General features: G+C 37.6%; 1 protein-coding gene across 2 annotated transcripts; it reads right to left on the bottom strand.

Annotated features, from left to right (window-relative positions):
• Positions 1 to 774: 774 nt before the first annotated feature.
• trim54 (tripartite motif containing 54) lies at positions 775 to 17,689 on the bottom strand. 2 transcript variants are annotated; one of them, XM_052095394.1, is made up of 9 exons: positions 17,580 to 17,689; positions 17,356 to 17,495; positions 14,593 to 14,765; positions 12,404 to 12,578; positions 9,775 to 9,870; positions 9,077 to 9,310; positions 6,292 to 6,314; positions 3,826 to 3,950; positions 775 to 1,366 (listed from the first exon to the last, which is right to left on the bottom strand). In XM_052095394.1, exons 2-9 carry the CDS (start codon positions 17,491 to 17,493, stop codon positions 1,278 to 1,280), a joined length of 1,053 nt encoding a protein of 350 aa, XP_051951354.1. In that variant the 5' UTR covers positions 17,494 to 17,495; positions 17,580 to 17,689; the 3' UTR covers positions 775 to 1,277. The 2 variants fall into 2 exon arrangements, with proteins under 2 accessions (XP_051951354.1, XP_051951353.1); XM_052095393.1 differs by having other exon boundaries at positions 17,356 to 17,652.
• Between the last annotated feature and the right edge of the window lie 1,297 nt (positions 17,690 to 18,986).

Below are 18,986 nucleotides of genomic sequence, written 5' to 3'. Positions count from 1 at the left end.
TTTTTTAGCAAACTCCATGCAGGCTTTCATGTGTCTTGCACTGAGGAGAGGCTTCCGTCGGGCCACTCTGCCATAAAGCCCCGACTGGTGGATGGCTGCAGTGATGGTTGACTTACTACAACTTTCTCCCATCTCCCGACTGCATCTCTGGAGCTCAGCCACAGTGATCTTTGGGTTCTTCTTTACCTCTCTCACCAAGGCTCTTCTCCCCCGATAGCTCAGTTTGGCCGGACGGCCAGCTCTAGGAAGGATTCTGGTCATCCCAAACATCTTCCATTTAAGGATTATGGAGGCCACTGTGCTCTTATGAACCTTAAGGGCAGCAGACATTTTTTTTTGTAACCTTGGCCAGATTTGTGCCTTGCCACAACTCTGTCTCTGAGCTCTTCAGGCAGTTCCTTTGACCTCATGATTCTCATTTGCTCTGACATGCACTGTGAGCTGTAAGGTCTTATATAGACAGGTGTGTGGCTTTCCTAATCAAGTCCAATCAGTATAATCAAACACAGCTGGACTCAATTGAAGGTGTAGAACCATCTCAAGGATGATCAGAAGAAATGGACAGCACCTGAGTTAAATATATGAGTGTCACAGCAAAGGGTCTGAACACTTAGGACCATGTGATATTTCAGTTTTTCTTTTTTAATAAATGTGTAAAAATGTCAACAATTCCGTGTTTTTCTGTCAATATGGGGTGCTGTGTGTACAATAATGAGGAAAAAAAATGAACTTAAATGATTTTAGCAAATGGCTGCAATATAACAAAGAGTGAAAAATTTAAGGGGGACTGAATACTTTCTGTAACCACTGTACTTCTGGAAAAGGTCTTTGTTATTCATTCAGGGGTAAAAAGATGTTCAAAACAGTCGAGCAGCGGTATACTGTTTGCGGACATTCAGACTCCCGCCACACCACTGTGGGAGGCATTTAGAAGTACATTTAAATTTGAGGATGCTCAAGACTACATGTAAAGCCTTAACTAATGTAACATTAAAATGTGTTATCAATGACTTTATGTCTCATTCTATGAGTAAAATTCACATGAGGTCAGTAAATGAAGCTGTTTTCACCACTCGATGATGGTTTAAGTGTAATGTACTGTATATGCAGAAGAACATTTATTTTCTTTAATTGGTTTAATTTGTCTTGTTTACATTATGAATTCATGGAACTAATGATCTAACATGCTATGTAGATCATTGCTACTAGGAAGTACAAAGAAAATACACATTTCTTCAAAGGCTAATGATTTAATCTAAAACTAACTTTGGGGCTAATTATTTAACGTCTCTCTCTGATTCACAACTCTGGCAAGGCGAAGTTGACAGAACTTCAGGGCCTTCATTAACACTGTCCCCATCTTTTCCTATAACAAAAGTGATATAAAATATATAGCTCACAAAATATATAGCTCACCTAAAAATTACGATTTTGTTTTACAATTTACTCAGCCTTATGTCATTCCAAACCCTTATGACTTTCTTTCTCCTGTCAATAACAAAAGGAGATATTAGGCAGAATATCTGAGTTGTTCTTTTCCATACAATGAAAGTTAAAGAGGATTGGGACTGCTGAGCTTCAAAAATGGCCAAAACATCTGCATAAAAATGGTCTATACAACAGTCACTGACGTCAAATTTAGCACGACATGTCTTATATTTCAATATAAACATGAACTATGGCAGAGGGGAAGATTTTCAGCAAATAAACTCACCTCACAAAATGCTGAAGTATGACCTCACTCAGAAGACTTCGAATATACAGTCAGGTCCATAAATATTGGGACATTGACACAATTCTAATCTTTTTGGCTCTTTACACCACCACAATGGATTTGAAATGAAACGAACAAGATGTGCTTTAACTGCAGACTTTCAGCTTTAATTTGAGGGTATTTACATCCAAATCAGTTGAACGGTGTAGGAATTACAACAGTTTGTATATGTGCCTCCCACTTTTTAAGGGACCAAAAGTAATGGGACAATTGGCTGCTCAGCTGTTCCATGGCCAGGTGTGTGTTATTCCCTCATTATCCCATTTACAAGGAGCAGATAAAAGGTCCAGAGTTCATTTCAAGTGTGCTATTTGCATTTGGAATCTGTTGCTGTCAACTCTCAATATGAGATCCAGAGAGCTGTAACGATCAGTGAAGCAAGCCATCATTAGGCTGAAAAATCAAAACAAACCCATCAGAGAGATAGCAAAAACATTAGGTGTGGCCAAATCAACTGTTTGGAACATTCTTAAAAAGAAAGAATGCACCAAAGCTCAGCAACACCAAAAGACCCGGAAGACCACGGAAAGCAACTGTGGTGGATGACCGAAGAATTCTTTCCCTGGTGAAGAAAACACCCTTCACAACAGTTGGCCAGATCAAGAACACTCTCCAGGAGGTAGGTGTATGTGTGTCAAAGTCAACAATCAAGAGAAGACTTCACCAGAGTGAATACAGATGGTTCACCACAAGATGTAATCCATTGGTGAGCCTCAAAAACAGGAAGACCAGATTAGAGTTTGCCAAACAACATCTAAAAAAAAGCCTTCACAGTTCTGGAACAACATCCTATGTACAGATGAGACATAGATCAACTTGTACCAGAGTGATGGGAAGAGAAGAGTATGGAGAAGGAAAGGAACCGCTCATGATCCAAAGCATACCACCTCATCAGTGAAGCATGGTGGTGGTGGTAGTGTCATGGCGTGGGCATGTATGGCTGCCAATGGAACTGGTTCTCTTGTATTTATTGATGATGTGACTGCTGACAAAAGCAGCAGGATGAATTCTGAAGTGTTTCGGGCAATATTATCTTCTCATATTCAGCCAAATGCTTCAGAACTCATTGGAAGGCGCTTCACAGTACAGATGGACAATGAGCCGAAGCATACTGCGAAAGCAACCAAAGAGTTTTTTAAGGGAAAGAAGTGGAATGTTATGCAATGGCCAAGTCAATTACCTGACCTGAATCCGATTGAGCATGCATTTCACTTGCTGAAGACAAAACTGAAGGGAAAATGCCCCAAGAACAAGCAGGAACTGAAGACAGTTGCAGTAGAGGCCTGGCAGAGCATCACCAGGGATGAAACCCAGCATCTGGTGATGTCTATGCATTCCAGACTTCAGGCTGTAATTGACTGCAAAGGATTTGCAACCAAGTATTAAAAAGTGAAAGTTTGATTTATGATTGTTAATCTGTCCCATTACTTTTGGTCCCTTAAAAATTGGGAGGCACATATACAAACTGTTGTAATTCCTACACCGTTCACCTGATTTGGATGTAAATACCCTCAAATTAAAGCTGAAAGTCTGCAGTTAAAGCACATCTTGTTCGTTTCATTTCAAATCCATTGTGGTGGTGTATATAACCAAAAAGATTAGAATTGTGTCAATGTCCCAATATTTATGGACCTGACTGTATATTGCATGCAAGTGTAATATGGACTAATTAAATGGTACTTTTATTATGCTTTTTTGTTATTTTTAGAGCTCAAGAGCAGCCGGGATATTCTTTAAAACTTCTTCAACAGAAACAAGAAAATCATACTTGTTTTGAATGACTTAAAGGTCAGTAAATAATGACAGAATTTATATTTTTGGGAGAGCTATTCATTAAAAATGAAATGGTCTGTCAATTCTATAGCATAAGCAATGATAGATTATTGTGTTTTTTTTAATTGTATCAAGGAAAAGCCCATGCACTCATGTGTGCTCAAATATAAAAAAGCCTACAGCAGGAAATAAATGTACTAATGGTGCACATCTCTATACATCTGGAGATGATGTCATCATGTCCACTGATTATGTCATAATAGCTGGAAATCCATTACCTGTTTGGAAGTTGATGCCTCTCAGCATGTCGGCCACATACTCTGTATTAATGATGAAGTGGGCCATGCTCTCGTAGCCCACCTCTGGCCGCTCAGTGTTGGAGGCCTTGGCAGTGTCTGTGATCCTGTCAAGGACAGAGCGGTGAAGTTGCGGTGCCACTCGGACAAATATAAAAGTGACTGATAGCAATAGGTGGCGGTTCCTCTGTCTCTCTGCGGCTGCTCGTGACGCAGGTACGCGAGGCACAGCGCAATGTCTCAGCAGGTGTAGAGTGGCATGAAACAAGACACAGCTAGAGAGTGTTGTGAGCGTAAGCATTTTTTCGAAGAGTTTTTTTGAGGAAAGAAAGTAATGAACGCTGATGCATAAGTTATTGCTCACCCTTCATAAACTGTATACAAACAAGAGCAGTGGAAATTTGCCTCATGTTTTGGTAACATGTTTGTCTTTCAGCACCAATGTGAGACTAGTAGTGCATTTATTGAAGGAAAAACCTGTGCTTGCAAGGCAGCAAAAGTATAGTGTATTTGGTCATTTTCATAACATAATTATGAAAAAGAAGATTCAAGAGAAATTGGAGACCAAAAAAAGTTAACACAGCTGACAACAGCAGCTGAAGCAGACAGGCCGTTATGACATTGCCACTGGCATTCATTATAACATCATCACTGGCATTATTCATGCCATCATCATTCGCACTCATTATGCCATCCTCACAAGAATTCATTACCATTCATATTAATGTCATAATGCGATTATGTTAAAATGAATGTCAGTAACAATGTCATTATGCCTGCCAGTGATGATGTAATAATGGGTGCAAGTGACCACGTCATAATAAATGCCAGAGATGATGTCAAAATGGGTGCCAGTGATACTGTAATAACGGGTGCCAGGGACGATGTCAAAATGGGTGCCAGTGACAATGTCATAATCAATGCCAGTGATGATGTCATAATGCCAGTGAATTCTCCATTATGACATCATCACTGGCAAACATTATGACATCGCCGACTATGACATCATCATTGGCACCGATTATGACATTGTCACTGGCATTAATTATAACATCATCACTGTCACCCATTATGAAATTGTCACTGGCATCGATTATGACATCACTGTAACCCATTATGACATTGACACTGGTGTTAATTATGACATCCTCACTAGAATTATGTAATTGTCACTGGCATCCATTTTTATATCAGCACTGGTGTTGATTATGACATTATCACTGGTGGCCATTATGACATCGTCACTGGTGCACATTATGACGTTGTCACTGGTGCCCATTATGACATTGTCATTGGTGCGCATTATGACATCGTCACTGGTGCCCATTATGCCACTGTCACTAGTGCACATTATGACATTGTCACTGGTGACCATTAAGACATAGTAACTGGTTCCCATTATAACATAATCACTAGTGCACATTATGACATTGTCACTGGTGCCCATTATGACATTGTCACTGGTGCCCATTATGACATCGTCACTGGTTGCGCATTATGACATCGTCAAAGGTGCCCATTATGCCACTGTCACTTGTGCCCATTATGACATTGTCACTGGTGCCCATTATGACACCGTCACTTGAATTATGATGTCTTCACTTTAGTACATTTTGACATTGTAACTGGCACCCATTATAACATCATCACTAGAATTATGATGTCTTCACTGAAGTCAATTATGACAACGTAACTGGCACCCATTATGAGATCATCACTGGAATATCACAATGAATGGTCGTGATGATGTCAAAATGAATGCCAGTGATGATGGCATTCATTATGGCACAATGTCTGCCATTCGTTATGACATTATCACTGGCATTCTTAATAGCATTATCTATGGCATTCATTTTTACAAAACCACAAGTATTCTTTGTGAAATCATCATTGTAATTCATTATGCCATTATTACTGCCATTCATTATGACTGACTCATTAATTTTCTAATACACTGCCATTCACTGTTGGCATTATCACTGACACAGTTGCTGGCAGTTAGATTTTGGAAGCTGAACATTAAAACATTGAATGTCACTGGGAGATTTTTTTAACTTTATTATAAATAAATTGTTAGCACACCTATTGATGAAATGAGTGTACGTTAAACATTTAGAGCTGAATTGATTGCAGAAAATGGTGAAGCTTGTTTGTACAGTTATGATTTTTGTACAGAGAGTGTATAAAGGATTCCTAGGGAAATAAACGGCCTTATCGAATTCTGCAGCTCTAGATAGACCATTTCCCACAATATAGAGGTTATGAGTCAATGCATCAATAATAAAATTTTTAGGGGTGGGAGGCTGTTTGTGTTCTGGTTGAGTCAGTGCCTATGAGGTTGTTAATCATGATTGTTAGTCTTTTGGAGCCATGGCATCCATCACTGATGGAACAGACATGCTGAATATGTATACACACTCCAAAAAACATCACACAAAGTTGACTTACTTTTTGAACACTTCCTTTGCACTCTATGGAAACAGAAAAGAGGAACGCTTTTTTTTAGGAGCAAAGGATATAGTAGTCGATTAAAACATAAAACCCTCTGTCCTTTTTATCACTGTTTCGCTGCATACTCAAAGACAGACATACTAAATCACACGGCACAGACACTTGTTAGGCAGGCTTCTTTGACACTCTGTTTGCATTAAAAAGTGCTAGTTAAAAATGAGCTGCACTGCACTGCACCTGAGGCAGCCACTTTATAGTGAAACCCATATAACTTTCTTTCATCAGGAGACGTTAGAAAGAAATGTCTCAGCTGCTCTTTTCCATACTATGAAAGTGAATGGGAAATATATATATATATATTGTTGCACTACCTTTATGATACTTTTGGGGCTATTTATATTTATTTCATTTTTGTGCCCATTCCCTTTCAAGAGCAGTCATGATATTCTTCAAAACTGCTCCTTTTGTATTCCACTGTAAAAATTATATTATATTCCACGTTTTGAATTATATTAGGGATATTAGGATACATTGTCTCCAGGAAATACACATGCAGTCTGTATCAGCAATTAGATCCAAGAAATTGATCTGAGAGGATTAGCCAATCAGCAGCAGATATCACCCCTTTTATATCAATTGATGTTTGTGAAAAATCTTCCATTATTTTGAAAAATCAAATGGGAAAATCAGAGTACAGAAAATCACGATTTGTCTCTAGGTGGACATTATGAAATGTTGTAAATGATTGTTTATAACAATGTTTGGGATTTCATGGAATGTTACAAAATAAATCGGTGCACTTAATGACTGATTTGTGTAATTTATTGATTTAATAATTTTGATCTTTGGTGGTCCATACTTGTCAGGCTTTAAAAAAATGTTTAATAAAGGCACTTTATAGTGAAACCAATTACATTTCTCCATCACCTTCGTTTATAGTCTATTTCTGCAAAGTATTGATGGTTTAAGCAACCAGTCAAAGGGCAGGGGTCTGGGCTCCTGTACCACCCCCTCAGCTGTAGGAGGCTCTTCTAATAACCCCCCCCCCTCATTTAAGGATGCTTGCAATATAGCAACACCCAATGTGTCAATCAGCAGACAGCATATGCAAGGGCTTCATAATTTACTTTGAGCATCTCTGGTGGCTGTGAAAGCAATAAGCTCTGCCGACAGCATCCCTGGTGAGGTGTTGTAGCATTTGCTCCACACAGCTCAATAAGACATGTCAGATTTCCAGAAGTGAACAACCATTGATTATTGACGCCAAAGGTTTGTGTAATTTAGACACAGTGACCATGTTAGACAAGGACATGTAGTGTCCCTAGGCTTCTGCACTATTTAAAGGTCAATAAAGGTTTAGAACAAACCCCCAAGACCCCTAAGTATTACATTTCACTGTGTAAGTTAGACATGAAAGGTTTCTCAAATAGTGCAGCTTGCTGAGGAGAGTTGTGCTGCTATTACTGCTCAAAGCAGTGGGACTGGGATTTTCACCTGGCAGACGATAAAACAAGCAAAACATTACATAAGACCCATATCTAGGGACCGGAATATCATAGAGACTTATAGGTGGGCTCTTTGGACTTGGCCCCAGTAAGCAACCACCTAGCATTGCCTTAGCAACCATCCAAAAGTTGTGTTCGCTGTTCTTCAGAAAACTCTACTAGATCTCAAAAGATCATCTTAGACTAGCAATCATTTTCAAGCTGGATAGTGCTGTTTTGGTGTTGTTCAAGCTGGTGCACCATGAGAAATCTTAACAGGTTAAATAAGTTGAAGATATAACTCAAAAACTTGGTTTAGGGGTTTTCAAAATCCCTGAACCGAGACCATTTCTAACATTTACAACAGACTGCTTTCATGCTACATCCACCAAACCTGGTACAGACCTTCACACTGTTCTGGAATAGTGTTTTCGCATAGTGGACAATCAAAAATATGAAAAATCCTATTGACTTACTGTAAATGAGCTGCGTTCCACTGCCTTTGACAATGGCCACACCTCAATCCCCATTGGCCTTATTTGGCCTAATGGTAATTGGCGGGCCAAAGGCGGAATGCCCGTTAATTCAAACTCTAACTATAAAAGAATTCAAATGTAAACAAACACACAGAAGGCCTTTGATTTGATTTATGTTGCTCTCTCTCAGCCATCTAGTGTATGAATCTCCAAAGTGTAGTATTGTCCTAAATTTAACGATTTTTTTACTACATGAAAGCATTCGCCATTCAACAGATGACGAAAGTGACGGTTCAAGCACACATGATATGTTGCCGCTAGCTTTAGCCCATTAGCCAACCTCAGTTCATTACTTGTATCTTAAACAAAGTACATATTCACACAGCTTAGGGTGATGGTAAAGCATTTAACTCACATTTGTAAGGTACAGTATCCAAAGAATTTTCACTAGCTGCTACATTCTTCATTATTTACAACCGTTTTGTCAGACCAGCAGCGCAGACATTTAACTCCGCCCCTCCCGCTATGTATGACAAGCCGTGCGCTCAGAATGAATGAAGTGTTCAACATTCCACACTCTGTTTTGACAGTTAAAAAAGCGCATCATCAGGGTACTTAAAGTACACTTCTTTTTGCTGCATTTACTGTAATGTGTATATTAGTTTAACAATCAATCTTCAAACTTTTAAAACTAGTTAAACCACTGAGAAAAGGCTCTGTCAAGCCAACATCAATTTGTCTTGACAAACTTTACCTATCTAGATGTTTCTTTGATTTACAATTTGATTACGTGTGCAAATTTGTTTTAGATGTATAAATTACCTGCAGGAACACAGCCATCTGAGGTTCCTCCATAGACTGGATGGCTGTCTCCACCAGTTTGACGGACATCTCCAAGTGATCTCCATGGCGACGGATAAGGGAACGGACGTGGCCCAATTTTTGGTCCTGCTCACGGCTGATGCTCTCTGTTAGTTCCCTTTTACGCTCTTCCAAGATGCCAGAAAGTTCATCAAACTTGTCAGAGATGTGCTGCATCTGGCGCCGACTATTTTCCTACAAAAGATCATCAATAATTTTTTCAGTTTGAGTTTAATGTAAATTAAAGGAGACCTATGCATTTTTTCCATGTTTAACCACATGAAATCAGAATTGGAATTTTTAGTCCCTGTCTGTTAGCTTTGAAGCCATCTACTGTATATGCGAGAATACTTCTAAACACAAAATTAACTTCTAGCAGGTATACGCATATAGAACATTAAAATTGACAGGGAATGTCCTGACCACCCCAACATAGCAACACTGGCTCAACCTGTGGTGTGAGTTTGGTCTGTAGGTTTGACAAAAGGCAGTGTGTCTTCGGGAAAACATGTTTAAAAATGATGGCAAATAATGATTGTTTTTTCCATTTGGTGCCACTAGTGATGGAGAAATCACCATTAAACACAAAAGTTGATCACCCCTTGCAAACAATGTCACAATTGTTGTGTGTTATCATCACAATGCTTTGCCATTCTCACCTCGACGGTCCTACAAATATTCTCCATCTGTGAGATCAGTGCCTGTATTCTGTCATTTCCTGCCACCAAGATGGATATGGCATCGCTTAGCTCTGTCTGAGACAAAATAAAGCAGAATATAACCAACTGTGTCAAATCTTCATAAAAAAAAAGTACGAAAAAAACACATGACCATTAAGCTCAATGTGTCATAATTCACAAGAAAGCCATGTCAGACTTGGCTATGTTAGTTGTGACATCCACACTTACAGACAAGAGAACAGCATGTGAGTTAAATGCCGAGATAGTAAGAATGTTACCCATCATGACTTATCAAACATAGATGATTTGCATTTTAAATTAGTGATTCATTGTTTATAGTGGGCCATGACTAAAGGAGTTAAAATGTCATAATTGCCACCTGGCCGAAAGTATGGCCCTTTGGGAGTCAGCTTGCCACTGTAGCATTTGGACATCAACCATCCTGTTACCTCTATATCAAGGAGACACTTTCTCTTAGAAGAAGCAGACATGACATAAGACTATTTCTTGCAGCAAAAAGTTGACTTTCAGTTTAAGAACATAGCAAATAACAGATGGACATATGGTGTCCACCATGCACATGGTTTTCTAATGGGAAAGGCTGGTAGGTTTAGTCATTGTTCATCTGGTATCTGCTGAAGAGAGTGAGAAAGCTGAGAACAAGGACAAAACTGAGAGACAAAAAAAGTCAAGACCAGAAGAAGCTGCTATGACTCAAACATAACAGGGAGGAATGAGTCATTTCTCAGGGCCACTTGCCCCCTGGTACGAAGACCTTCATTATTAACCATACCACAAGAGGTGCAGTAGGCCAAGACCTCAATATCACGTAGGTCAAGAATGCATTATAAAGAGAGTATTTATGGAACACAGAATGAAAATTGTTTTATTTTTTCATATTCTCAAATCGCATTTGTCCCGTTTGTAAAGCTATGCTTTGTTTAAAACAATCTTTCCCTAAACATGTAGGTACCTTGGGTCTATTTAGATGTTTTGTTTATTCTGCGATGTGTAATTATTGGTGCTTGCTAAGGTACTATCCACTTTTTCCTCATTGTTAGGGTTAGGGATTTCAACAAACCCCTAATCCAAAATATGAAACTGAATTCTTTAACTCACTCTGCATTTACATAATTATATCCACTTATATACTAATTTACAGTATGCAAACACAAACATTGTGGTGCATTTGTATACATTTAGGACCAAAAGTAAATTTTAGGATTTTTATAACACTTTTCAACTTTTTACATTTAGGACTTTTAAAACATTTATGGCCTTTATTACATTTAAGACCAATAATTATTACATTTAAGATTAAACCGTATTGCATTTAGGGCTTTTATTATATTTAGGACCAAAACTTATTACATTTAGGAACCAAACGTTATTACATTTTTGGGCCTTTAATTACATTTAGGACCAAAGCTTATTTCATTTAGGGCCTTTTATTTATTTATTTTTTTTTTTATTTTTTTTTTTATGTAAGACTAATAATTATTACATTATTACATTATTCGGGCCTTTATTACATTTAGAAACCAAAAATTATTAAATTGTTGGCCCTTTATTTCATTAAGGACTCATAATTACTACATTTAGGGCCTTTTTACATTTTGGACTGATAGTTTTTTCATTTTGGGACTTTTATTACTTTAGAACCAATAATTTATTACATTTCGGACCAAAGAAAATTACATATAGGGTCTTAATTACATTTAGTACCAAAAGTTATTAAATTAGTGCTTTTATAACATTTAGGTCCAATTATTATATGTACAGAAAATGTAAACATCTTCAGACAACTGAGTGGCAGAATAAATAAAAAAGGAATAAAAATGTATAAATCTAAATTATGTAAGTGCCAACAATTGGGAAACGATATTGATAAAATAATCAGTTTATTATTCTAGGGGAATATAAAAAAATAAAAAAGTACAAATGAGAACCACTACAATAAGACCAGATAAGGCAGCTGTTGGTTGAGGCAGGAGACCGGGTTGTTGGTGAAAGTGTGTGTGTTTGCGTGTGGGTGGGTGTTGATGCTAGAGCAGTTAGGTGAGATCGAGCCCCTTGTAGTGTGGGAAACCCGCTGGGCAGTGTGTCACACACACATCTGTCTAGTTCACAGTGTGACACCACACTCAGTCCCAGTCCCAGAACAGCCTGTGTACTCTGTTGAAGTCATTACTGTAACAAAGTAAAACAAACACTGTGCTACTTTAAAAAAATGTATTGTGTCTTTTTAAAGGGTCATTAATGGTCTTACTTGAGAGCTGGGGATATATTGGGGATATATCGTTTTTATGTGATATTATGAGGAAATTCAAATCAGTCAAACCCTTCCATCAATAAACTGTACGTCTATGGGCCTGTTTTATCATTTTCCAGGAGGAAATTGTTAATCTGATCTCTTAGAAAAGTAATAGCACACATATCCTCAATAAGCAGCACAATTTGAGGCATCATGCCTAGTTTAAGTGTTTGGAACTAACCCCAAATCCTAAGTATGGGCAATAGAAACACCATACCCAACTAATGAAAAATCTTGGAATTAACAAATCTACTGTATGTTTCCAATATATAACACAGAATTCATGTCATCTACCTTCTGTCTTGTGAAGATGACCTGCAGTGGGGCCACCTCACAGTCCTTATGGGCCCCAAACACCTTGCACATAGAGCAGGTGGGCGTCTCACAGTTGAGGCAATAGATGTTGATCTTCTCCTCCTCGTGCTGGTCACACATCAGCTGTTGTTGCTCTGTTTTGGGAAGAAGTGGCCTATAGAGACACAAAAGTATGCTGTTAAACAGAGGAACTCTTCCCACACCATACTGAATGGGCAGTGGTAACAAATGCATTCATCTTCCAAACTTTATTCAGGACAAGACTGGACACAATGGGACTCAATGGACTCTTCACAGACCTAAAGTGAATTTATAGAAGCGTATGCAATGATAGACTACATATGGCAAGAATCCTCTCTTTGTGACATCAGAGGTAAAATAACACATCCCCTTGGGTGAATAACTGTAATGGGTGCTGATGTGAAATTTTGATGTGTAAGACATTTAAAGCAGGCACAGGTTAAAAGTGATTGATGCAACTAATATGATATTCTGTCCTAAAATGAGCACATTACTCACATAGACCTTTTCAACAAGCATCTGTCTTGATGTGTCTTAATCTGTCTTGTCAAGTGGTGAGAGATGGTATGTATGTTTCAGAGTCTTGGCATTGGGCCTGTAAAAATTACAAACTATCTTTATGAAAGACTGCCATCCAGTGGATGTCTCTTGATAGGACAGTACTAAGAAGTGATGTTATGATGGCATGGGTGATCAGAAGTACAGGTTAGAAAATACAAATGTATTTATACTGGTTACAAAATAATTTAGTTTTTACATTGGTCTTATTGTAACTAATGACCATTTTATTGTTAACAACATTGGGAAACATGACCAAACAATGAACAATTATTGTACATCATTTATAAATCTTGTTCGTGTTAATTTCAACATGAAATTAACAACATACCTTTTTTTTTAAATCAAAACTTGTATTTGTTAACATTAGTTAATGCACTATGAACTAACAATGAACAATTGTATTTTTATTAACTAACATTAACAAAGATTAATAAATGCTGTAAACAATATATTGTTCATTGTTTGTTCATGATACATAAGGCATTAACTAATGTTAATGAAGGGAAATGTTACCGAATTTTTTCTTGTTTTAGGTGAACTCACCCTGAAGACAGTAAATAGGGTCAATTTTGATTTCATGTTGACAATTGTTCTTTTGTAAACTTTTTTCATATTAAAGATGGAATACACAACAAATAAACAGCTATTAACTGTAATCCAATCAACTGTATGGCCAGAGGCCATACAGCTGAGCATGGTTTCTCCCAAGTTTTTTTTCTTACATCTTAGAATTGTAAAGACAAATAATTTTAAGGCGTGATTTTCAATTATGCTTTTCAATGAAACTGCTTAATGAGGAGACAATTAAGACATAACAGCATCATTTTCTGTAAAGCTACTTTATACAATGTGTATTGTACAAAGTGCTATACAAATAAAAATATCTTGACTCAATTAATCTTTTAAAGTCAGTTTTTCATCCACATTTATCATGGAACCCTTTAAAATATTTACTGTATGTTTGATCATTAAACTAAAAATAGTACTATTTCCATCATATTAGATTTCCCTGAAATGATCTTTACATTCAGGTGACCTTCTCTGGGTCAAACACGCTGTTATTCATGATAAGCTCCTCAGCATTGGTTGAAAATGACCTCAAAGGCTATCTGTCTTATTATACCATATTACACTCTTATTTTTCACAGGTCTCATGACACATAGTTTATTGCCAGGGGGATAAAGCGTCCTAGTTTTATTTAGTGTTTTTGGCACAGGATGGCAGCAGTCACAAGTGCTTTAGGCCTCATATCTCTGACGTAGCAAAAAAAACTCCCACATGCGGGTAAATCACATATTTGTGTCACTTACACTGGGCTTAAGCCTTGTGATGAAACAGAGCAAGTGTTGCGAAGTGGCATATCACAAGACTTTTGATACACAATAGAAAATCTGGCATACACTGTATTTCTGCTACACTGCTCGGGGCATTGCTGGATCTCTATTCAGAAGAGACGCCTTTGAAATATGTACTAAAAATAGTTTTCATTCATATCAGTGATTCCAGAAGATAAATGCTTGTTATTGGTTTGTGGATCAAATCCAGATAAAGCCAGTGCTTTGGAGATGCATCCAACTATACTGACCTGGTAGACTTTGATTTGTAGATATCAATGATATTTTCCACCAATAGGTTCCTCTGTAGGCCGTAAACACCATGTCGGTCTAATACCACCTCATGACGGCATGATGGGCAACGGAAACGCCCCCCTGTAGACACAGTGACAGATCCCCGGTTCTGCCAAAGGGGGTTGGAGGACTGAACCAATGAAAGACAAAAAAAGGGGGTGTAGGTCAAATGTTAGTAAACATCATTGTACACATCAATGTCATTTCTGAATACTTGGATTTAATGTTTATAAGTTCCCATATAATGTTCATTAAATGATCTTTAAAGGTCATTTAGAAAGGCCGATTTACAGAAGTAGCCATTCCACCTTGTCATTTTTTTTTTTTTTTTGTTTACTATTTCTCGGTACGTTTTTAATAATTATTGTATAAAATATGTGTTCTTTTAAATTCTTAAATTTTTTCTCCATCTTATTTGAAATCTTTAAATTGTGTTCATTAATTGTGCTCATTTCAGCGTTCACACTGCCTGCAGCTGCAGCGACAAAACAGAATTTACAAACAAGCCTGGCAACATATAATCCACAACATCAATATAAAGATATATAGAAAACATTCAAAGGAAACAGCTCTTAATAACATGAATAATACAAATAAAAAAATAAAAACCACTCCGAAACATCCACGATGTCACATAGAGGTTGAGAAACCTTGTCCAATCAAATTCTTTCTAGATCGAGAACACATCCTCCCCCTACAACTGTTCAGTGCCTCTGGCTGTGTTCTAACTGGCGCTGATCATGCCTTCACAGGTCACTCCGAAGGGAGCACAATCCATTCTGAATGTTCGTTCAAAACTTTTCCAAAAAGAATCACTTACAAAGTGAATTCTTACGGCTAATTTATACTTACTGGGTGAACAGGCTTTGCTTAGTTCGCCTACAAATGACGATGAAATGCAGTGACGTTTTTGTTCCGCAAAGGTGCACGTTTGGTGAGATTTCTCCTGTTCGCACACATCTCTGAAATTCTTGACCCAAGTTAAGTCTGCTTGTCAAAGAGCATTGATGATTGATTACAACTATTCGTGGGTGTGGTTTGGGCATGGCGCTTTTTATTAACAACTGCATGTGCCAGCAGAGGAGTTGTTACCTAGGTTACTGTTGTAAAAATGGATACATTTGAAGTCTGTCTCTCAGAGATTGTGTGGAAGTATACATTTTTACAAACTCTACAAAGACAGCATGGCCACGACAAATGAGTGGAGAGTGATTTGAGTTTTTATAAGTAAAAGGGCTGTGACCAGTTTAAAAAAAGCAAAGAAGCGGCACAGCACTAGAAGCGGTGGTCCACGGTGAGTAAAAACAGCATTATTGGCTTAACTTAAGGCTTGAACAGTATGTTAAACACCGTGGCATTACCCTAAATGAACTAATATTAAAACAACATCATGCGTAGTATCAATGCTGGCTTTGTCCACCTAGGGTGCTTTAGTTCGTAGAGGAGAAAAAAGTTTCAAAGAATAAACCAGGCTTTACTGTCTGTTATCTGATGATCACTTCTGAATGGGATGCGCCAACGCGGGAGCTTGTTGAGAGTTGCTGAGGTTTATTTATATTTTTTGTGCAGCATGAGGTTTCTTGGGATGTACAGTTACAGTAAAAGTTATTTATTCTTGCTTAGTGATGCAAAGCATTGATATCTTGCTTCTCATTCATCTGCACTGTACTAGCACAACAGCTCCAGACTCGTCGTAAACAAAGACTGTGATTTGCAGTGTGCGTTTGTGGGCTGGATATGGATTAATGTTGTCAGTTAGCTCATCGTACCGTTCTCAAGTCTTTAGAAAAGATGGCCGGTATTGAGATTGCTTCTCAAGTTTCCCCAGGTACTTGTACTGTATTTTATTTTATTTTATTCTAAACTGTTTCAATTATTCTTATTTTTGTATTCTTATTTTAATCTCTTCTATGTAAAGCACGTTGAATTACCATTGTGTATGTAATGTGCTATATAAATAAACTTGCCTTGCCTTGCCTTGCCAGGTAAGCGGGCTCTGACATTCATGTGTGTGGCTGTAAACAAAAACCTATTGGCTATTTTTAAAACTGGTTGGAGTTATTCGACATGTCCTGCCCCTACTTCCTGTTTCAGTAAATACCTCAAAACACCAAATCAAACTGTTCTCGTCAAAGCAATTCATGGGGACTTTATTCTTTATTTGACAGGTGCAGTGGGCTACTAAGATTCTGTTTTATTCCCACAATTCATCTCTCACTCCAAAAAATTTACTACAACTCAAAAAAATTACTTTTATAATAAAGAAGGTTGAGGAAGACTGCATAACTAATGATATTTTAGAAAATATCTAAAATCATTTCAACATTTTACAGTTAACATTTTCAGATTAAAGCTAAAGTATGTTATTTCTGCATCACCAAATGGAATTGTTGAACCAATGTTGCAGCGATGATGTCAGCATGCTCAAATAAACCAGTAAATGATAGTGCCCACAGAGCCACATTGTTAACACTTTAAAGGGATATCACCCTACAAATGGCTCACTTATAGATGTTTATACATTTAAAAAAGGATAACATTTTTACAGAACAAAATGCACACTTCAGCTTTAAAGGTAAAATTCACAGTTCACAAATTTGCACAGTTACTATACCAATTGATGCCTTAGAATTGTAGAGAGGTTGATACGTACCTGATTTGGGCAAACAGGACACTAGTACACTCAAGTTCTGTAATAAGAATGAACCAATAGGAATTACCTGGAAAACATCATTGGCACACTTCCTGCAGAGGTTGTGCTGGCAGGGTAAGATGACCACTGGCTTGGTAAATATCTCCAGACAGATGGGGCAAATCAGCTGCTTCTCTAGGTTCTCCATTGAACTGGAGTCTCCCATCGCTGATTTGAAGCCAAGAGAAAGGTTCATCCCAGACTGCTTTGTTTTTTCCCCTTAAGTCTATATAACATAAATCAGTAACTTACTTTCTTTATCTTCATCTGTTTGCTTCTACTCTATTACCAGTCTTCACCCAGTTACCCACCTACTCACTCCTTAACTGCAGAGTGCCAGTGGATATATTTGGTCTGTGTTTGTACTGGCTTGGGTTACTGTCCAAACTCCACACCCCCAGACACCACTTTGAGTCCCCACTTAGTGCTCTAGGGTAGGGGCCCAGGGCCAAGTGAGAGAGGTTTAGAAGACTGATTCCTATAAGCTGTTTTATAACTTGTAACTTGAGGAGAGTGTGGGCTGGGCTGGTAGAAAGAGACAGAGCAGTTGGTGTATGCAGCATGACAACTGGGCCCATGAGCTTGAACTGGCACCAGTGACATAAGACACTTAAAACCAAATATAGGGGCATCATTGAGCAAATAGCCCCTGAATTCATGCCTGGGATTTCAGACCACCTTGCAACAAGATACTTTACCTGTGAAAAGTACGAATAAACATAAATATTTTCATTCAATTACATGTTGGCAGTTAACAGCCATCAAGTGCACCATGATCCTAGTCTAGGGCTGGGATAAACGATTATTTTTTAAACGATTAATCTAGCGATTATTTTTTCGATGCATCGATTAATCTAACGATTCATTTTTCCAGTCCGATTCGATTTCGATTAGATTATCTCCCCATTAATTGACTAATAGCAATTTATACATGTTGATTTACATATCTCAATGAAAAAAAAAATGAATTCCTTAACATTGCAATATATGTTTATTGCTCTTAAAATTCCAAAATAAAAGACTATACAAGTGCAAAGTAATGCATTCTTAGTCAGAGTTAGCATTCAATAAAACCTTGAAGCCTTGAAAACACATAGGCCTAGCTTACTGAAAAAAGTGCATCTTGTAATTCTTCTTTCAGCTTAAAATAACAACAACTTGATGTCTAGCATTCAATAAAAAAATAAAAAGGTCACCCAAAATACTTGTTTAGAGCAATTGAAAGAATACAGTAACCAATGTAAACTTGAGGGCTTTAAGCTAATACAGAAGTGCTTTTCCAACAAAAAATAAATAAAAATTAACAGTGACAGTGGGAGCCAGCAGCCTGTCATGGCGTCCTTCCTGAACCAACAGAATTGAACATTTATGTTGAAAACACGTAGTCCTAGCTTACTGAAAAAAGTGCATCTTTTAATTCTTCATTCACATAAAAATAACAACATATAGTAGTAATACACTCTGCCACACCTTTTTCATAAACTCAAAAATAAAATTCAAGTAAAAGTGTGCAAGAGCAAAATAATGCATTCTGATGTCTAGCATTCAATAAAAAAATAAAAAGGTCACCCAGCCACCCTTTCTTAGAGCTATTGAAAGAATACAGTAACTATTGTAAACTTGGGGGCTTTAAGCTAATACAGAAAGTTCTTTTCCAAC

The sequence above is a fragment of the Xyrauchen texanus genome, chromosome 28 (genome assembly GCF_025860055.1).
Source record: "Xyrauchen texanus isolate HMW12.3.18 chromosome 28, RBS_HiC_50CHRs, whole genome shotgun sequence".
Classification (NCBI taxonomy): domain Eukaryota; kingdom Metazoa; phylum Chordata; class Actinopteri; order Cypriniformes; family Catostomidae; genus Xyrauchen; species Xyrauchen texanus.
This window is presented reverse-complemented; position numbering and strand designations above follow the sequence as displayed.

Bases quoted from the DNA above. Each gene is read 5' to 3' on its own strand.
- trim54 (XM_052095393.1), bottom strand. From the start codon at position 17,523: ATGAACCTTTCTCTTGGCTTCAAATCAGCGATGGGAGACTCCAGTTCA. The intron at 6,315-9,076 runs GTAATTTATACA...CTGTTTCCATAG, and splicing joins AGATGGCTGTGTTCCTGCAG to AGTGCAAAGGAAGTGTTCAA. The intron at 1,367-3,825 runs GTAATGGATTTC...CTTTTGTTATAG, and splicing joins AGGCATCAACTTCCAAACAG to GAAAAGATGGGGACAGTGTT.